The sequence below is a fragment of the Pseudomyrmex gracilis genome, unplaced genomic scaffold, assembly GCF_002006095.1.
Source record: "Pseudomyrmex gracilis isolate BER0280 unplaced genomic scaffold, ASM200609v1 scaffold_20, whole genome shotgun sequence".
In the NCBI taxonomy this organism is placed as follows: Eukaryota; Metazoa; Arthropoda; class Insecta; order Hymenoptera; family Formicidae; genus Pseudomyrmex; species Pseudomyrmex gracilis.
In genome coordinates, this window is record NW_018020604.1 from 231,990 (window position 1) to 237,989 (window position 6,000).

The 6,000-nt window shown below is 42.1% G+C and overlaps 1 protein-coding gene across 5 annotated transcripts in view; it reads right to left on the reverse strand.

Annotated features, from left to right (window-relative positions):
* LOC109851737 (inactive dipeptidyl peptidase 10) overlaps nt 1-6,000 on the reverse strand; it is a 63,588-nt gene that overhangs the window by 20,450 nt on the left and 37,138 nt on the right. For 4 of the 5 annotated variants that reach the window (XM_020422100.1, XM_020422099.1, XM_020422098.1 and 1 more), the window contains one exon: nt 1,085-1,326. In XM_020422100.1, coding sequence (XP_020277689.1) covers nt 1,085-1,183 — 99 coding nt within the window. In that variant the 5' untranslated portion in view covers nt 1,184-1,326. The remainder of the gene's footprint in view (nt 1-1,084; nt 1,327-6,000) is intronic. The other variant, XM_020422102.1, reaches the window with a different exon arrangement.

Consider the following 6,000-nt stretch of genomic DNA (forward strand, 5'->3'; position numbering starts at 1 on the left):
TCGTCACGTTTTTTTCTTTTTTTTCAGTTTTGCCTATCAAAGTGGAGTGTCTCAAAATCTCATTGAAAAATCCGTTCGCTTTAGTAAACGTTAAACTCTGTATAATTTATTAACTCTTAAACACGTTTGCGCTCTCGGCGCTACGTTTAATCGTCTGCGTCTCGAGGCTCGATCGTACATGTATATATTCATTGCGTCAAGTTATACCCCGCATAGTTTGTACATACGTAACTAAGCTATTTGAACTATTACGCTGAGTGGTCACTAATGCAGCGATCGACGCTTGTGAACGAGAGCCAATTCTAATTTGCGAACACCGGGGCGACACCCGCGGGGGACTTAATCATCGGACACACTCAAACCCAACACATTACCGATCTATCTATACGACAATGTGTACAAAATGCAACACGTAGGTACCACGACACCGTAAACATCGTCTACTAAACTTCTATTGGAACATTGTTAATTCTTTCAAATATTCGTGTCAAAGACAAAATGCAACACACACTTACGTTCACAATTGGACAATCTACTTTGCACTCGTACGAAAGATAAGGATAAGTACAGACAAGACTGTCACATCTATATATATATATATGGTATAAAACTACTTGCAATTAGATCTATAAGGATAATTTGCACAAATTGAATTGAGTGTGTGTTTGTGCGCATTCATGTAAAAAATCTTGATTCACGTGACTAAATGATATCTACCACACCGATACTTGCTGCATGTATAATATAACATCCAACATCCAGATTCTCTACGTTCTCCCAATCTAAATGCACGAGTTAATATATTCGGAGTGTGTTATCGCGCAGCAGAGGGGTTATTAATTTGCTTCTTCCCCGTGTGGTTGGGTTTAGAGTTTAATTTCTTGTGTACGCAAATTAATAACCGGTACTGCGCGCCGACGTGACGTATCGACGTATTCGATCGATCGATCGTTACATGCAATTTAAACCCTGATCGTATATACAATACAATGTATGTGTGTGTATGTATATATATATACGGTTTGCGCGGACAAGAACTCGCCGATTGGAGGAAGGGACCACTTGAGCCGGTCGAGCGATTTACCTCTTTTACCTGAGCTGATTTTGAACGGGGATCGGCGACCTGGACGGTCTCATCGGGAGGTAGCCGCCAGGAGTTCCTCTCGACGTTAACGGCGTTCATAGCGGCCTCCTCCTCCGCCTCCCGTGTCCTTCGTCGGTCTCAGCCACTTCGTCCTCGCAGGATCGTTTCCCCAAGGTCCCCAGGGTAACCCCCGGGCCACTCCTGGGGCCGAGGTTCTATTACACCAATCCACAGTTCCTCACCTGAAAAAGAAATTGAGACCTGGCGATGAATTTACAGAGCAGTAGATATATAGAACGCAACGACAAACACAATGTCTGCCAGAGAAGTAACGCGTTTTGATAAAAAATTACTCAACAAATTGACGAAACTTCGAAGAACGTCAGGAAAAGCGAACAGAAATAATAATTTAAATTAGCGTAAAATTAGAAGCAATATAATTAGAGATAAAATTCAATCCGAACAAGAAAGAACTCTGAATTTTTTCAAGCAAAGATTGTTTCGATTAATTAGTTGATTTAATAAAATTGAAATTTTTTCTCGAACTTTCCTTTCATTATGATATCCCGTGCGGATCGCTCGAAGCCAATCAACAACGTCGGATGATCGACGTTGCAATTTTTCTCCTCAAGAATTTAATATCCGCGCAAAATATGCGATTAGTCAACGGCCCAAATTCCACTCGAGAAAGTTTATATAAACGTTTAACTCCCCATTTGCACGAGAGGAAAAAGTTGGTGTTTCGCTATATCCCCCCGGTTATTGCGCACTATTTTTTCGTTTACAACGAAGTTGCAATGAAGTATGCGGAGTAACTTAAATGTGATATAACCGAGCACTCCCGATCTCGGTTGTCTGCAAATTTATGGAGCGGAAAAGAAGTACAAAGGAGCGAGAAGAGATGGACGCAATATATATATAGAGAGAGAGAGAGAGGGAGAGAGAGGTCGCGATAATCGAACTTTTTATTCTTCTTGTTTTACTGTTTTACTCCGATAATGTGCGCGCACACTGTTTAAACATTAATTGTGTATTTACGAGAGAATTTATCCGATTTATAACCGATATTCAATTAATTTACTATTATTACAGAATTCTATATTTGTTCTTCACATTTATATATTTTGTACGTTTTCCTATATACATAAACTACTGCTCTCAGTTATGAATTATTAAATTAAATAGAAATTTTATTTTTTTATCTCGATTGTTTTGAAATGTATGAATAAACTATCTCTCTGCCACAATCGTCAATATTTCTTTCAGTTGCGCGTAGGTAAAGTAAGCAGGCTAGAAAGGAGAGAAAGCTGATAGAGGAACTCCCGTGAGGGAGAACGAAGCGGAGGACGTTGTCCTCGCGCGCGTGGGGGATGCGGGGCGGCGTGCGGCGGCTAGCTCCACGTGTGACGTCAGAAACGTTACGTCAGTGGTGCGGCAGACTGTGTGGGTATATCTCACAGCCTCTCGGCGATGGTGGAAATGGCTGCGCTGCGGAAGGGACCGCGCGAGGACAAGGGGCGGAAGGAAGGGGATGATCGAGGATTCACAGATGCCGCATGGAGGACGGGGCTGACGCAAAATAAGGTCGGCCACCCCGCGCGCGCGGGAGAGATCCGTCCTCGGATTTCATTCATCAGTCACAGTGGATCGAGCGCGGCTCTCTCCACCGCCGGGGTAACGGAATTAATCCGCCGCGGTTGTCTGCGCAGCGGAAAAGAGCGCGCGTGTCGATATCGGCGATTTCGTCAGCATGTCGAACTGGGACGAAATTTCCAAAGGCAAGCAATTACAGCGCGACACGCTCACCTCCAACGAGCTGGTCGGTGCGAGTTTATGTCGATTATCGTGGTAGGGTAACGTGGTAAATTAATGGTCGCGGGATTAGTTAGAGAAAAGGATAATCCCTCTTCTCTCTCGAGGGAGAGATAGACCGATCAATTCTGTCTTGATAACACAAATTGTTTGGGGATGTAAGCGTAAAGGTTTAAGTTTAGCGTGAGCTAAAGTGAAATGTATTTTTTTTATTACACATCTTTATTTCAAGATGACGTAGTACAATTGAGATTTAATCGATCTCTGTTTTGAGTACGTCATTTTGCTCGAGCTGTTCGCGTGTCGGCGTCATAAATCAATTCCCGATTATCGTTCCGTAAAAAGGATTGCAAGAAACGAGGCGCAGCGGAGGTAATCGAATTCTCACTGCGAATATATACCGCGGAATGGATCCCGCAATTTCGCTAAGCTCACTCCTCCTTAACTTTTTGTAAATGCATCCTCGCTCGTTTTACAAGCTACGTGGCGCCAAATTGGCTCGTAAAATATTTCATACAATGTCTCCGCCGTTTTCTCTCCTCTCACTTGATCGATCGACCGGTTAAAATTTCTCAAATGGCAAAACCGGCGGGGGGTTGACTGTAAAATCGTGACTCCTCGTGCGTTTGACAAAACACACAAATCTCTCTGATCTCGAAGATGTCTCCTCAGATAGAAATATTATAAAAAGTATGAGAACACATTTATATATAGACCGAGAAAAGTAGAGCGATCAATTTCGCCGAAGTTTCTTGCGCGGCAAAAAATATTTTGCAATATTCCGAGCGTGGAGTTGCGTCCTCCTCTGAGGGTGAAAACTCATCGTGACTTATTCCCACTGTTTCTTTGTAGCGGGATCATTATTCCTGAGGCGGAACGTCGAGCAATTACGCGCGGTTCTCCGTACTGCAGACAATCCCGAGCTCGGTGGCTCCTTTAATTTTGCCTTTCTTCACGTGAGGGAAGAACATAGACAACCTGTCTTCGCGAGAAAAGTATCGAGATGTTGCTGTTTAAAGGGTGGAAGGATCCGTGAGATACGTAGGACGTATCGTTGCTTAGATCGATATGCACCGCATCGACCTCGTCTTCTCTCTGTTCTCATCTGACTCTCTCTTTTCGTGTTGCATTTATATCATTCGCACCGACGTTTTTCTTCTCTACTCGTGTGATACGCGCGAAGTCCAATTGCGTCAGTTTGTAACGATTCACTGACAAATAGCATATATACATATAACGTTTATTGATCTTACGGTATCGCGCTCGACTATTTATTTAGTCATTGCGCTGCGTTGATTAAATTTCACGATGCGAAATTAACCGCAGCGCTCAAATTGCATTTATTTATTTTTTTGCAAATATATTTGCCTGACAACTCGCGAGTTCTTGTTTTTTTTTTCTGGCGTTCGATTTCAAAATCAATGCGTGGAAATCGCGAGATTCATGTTTTCGGTTTTTGAACTTTATTGGGAATATTTGCAAAATTTTTCACTTTACTCGGAAATACCGAAATAATAATCATATAAATGTTGCGAAAATTTGCGAAGAGACACGTTTCATTCCCTTCGCGTACGTGCAGCGGTAATTTAGATCCAAATTATTTATGAAGTGTGCTTGAGCGCGCGCGCGCGCGCGTATTATTAGTTTAATATAATGAGCGTGTTTAACGTTATCTTAGTGAAAATTATTATTTGACATATTTATTATATGCGCCGCTTTTGTAAATATTACAACACATTGAGACAAAAACTCCTCTCTACGCATTTTCAAACGTACGAGATCGTGTCAGGTTTTGTTTTCAATATGCGGTGGCCACCGCGAGATAAATGGCATCCACGTTTCTGATGCTGAAATTTCGTTTATCGAATGGCGAAGACGCGTGATGCTTAAATCAACATACGCGTATCTCCCACGCGTATCGACGCGAATAAAAGCCAAACGTAGCCGCGTAACGGCTTGTCGATGAAGGCGGTGCAAATACGATTTCGTTATTCGTCTCTCGCGGGCATCGCGCATTGCATGCACGTGCAGACGCGCGTACAGCAAATATCCTTCCCTGAATACGCTCCGGACTCTGTGCAACATCATTCTTTTCTTTCGCCGTGAAAGATTTGCTTCTCGCGCCACCAGACATTTCAAAATAAATATTCATCATACCCGCAAGTTGAAACAAAGACGTGAAAAATAAACCGCGATGACGCGTTTGTCTTGAAACGAAACTCAAATTGATTTTATTTTATTTATTTTTTTTTTTATTTTTTTTATTTTTTGTAAACATCAGATATTCTGCGCGCTCGCTCGCAATTACTCGTGGAAGAGGAAAACATTTGCTCACGCCGAATCACACGCCGGTGACGCGATACACATCCCGCTTTGAAGTTCGTATCACGAGGCTGCCGCATCAACCGCGAATGTAAATATCTAAGTAGAATACCTGAGTAGAATACCAGAATTAAACATGTCGCAATTATAGTTCACACCCAGTCGTTACGTGAACTAGCGACTAATTCTCGCTTCGTTGTTTAAAGATGTACATGATATGGAATACGGTAAAGTTCAAGTTTGTTATCGTTTCCGCGAACTTGTACACTTGTGTTTTGTCCTTAATCGTTTGTTAGAAAGCGCGATTAACAGGTTGAAGAAACAATAATTTCGTGACCATCTTAAAAATATGAAAACTGGTCTTTTCAAAAATATAAAAGAGTCTTGTGTTTTTCCTTCGCGAAATCAAAATTGACATAAAGTTGCAGTAGTAGAATATGCATAACAGAAGAAGCAGCGGAGTATATGATATCTGAAAAGTGCACGTATATCCAAAAGTGTTTTCCTAAAAGATCCTTCTCGTGCGCAGTTCGGCGTATAAAAAGAAATTGTCCATCTCTTTCTCTTTCTCTTTCTCTCTCTCTCTCTCTCTCTCTCTCTCTCTCTCTCTCTCTCTCTCTTGCTCTCTCCAAACTTATTGTTGAATCAAGATCGCAGTTGAACAAAATACTCCGCGGCTATGTTGGTCGCCGAATGTTTGCAACTTCATTCCAAAACTCGAGTAAAGAGAGAGACTCGATATTACTTCCTCTTTCCTTCTCTCTCTCTCTCTCTCTCTCTCT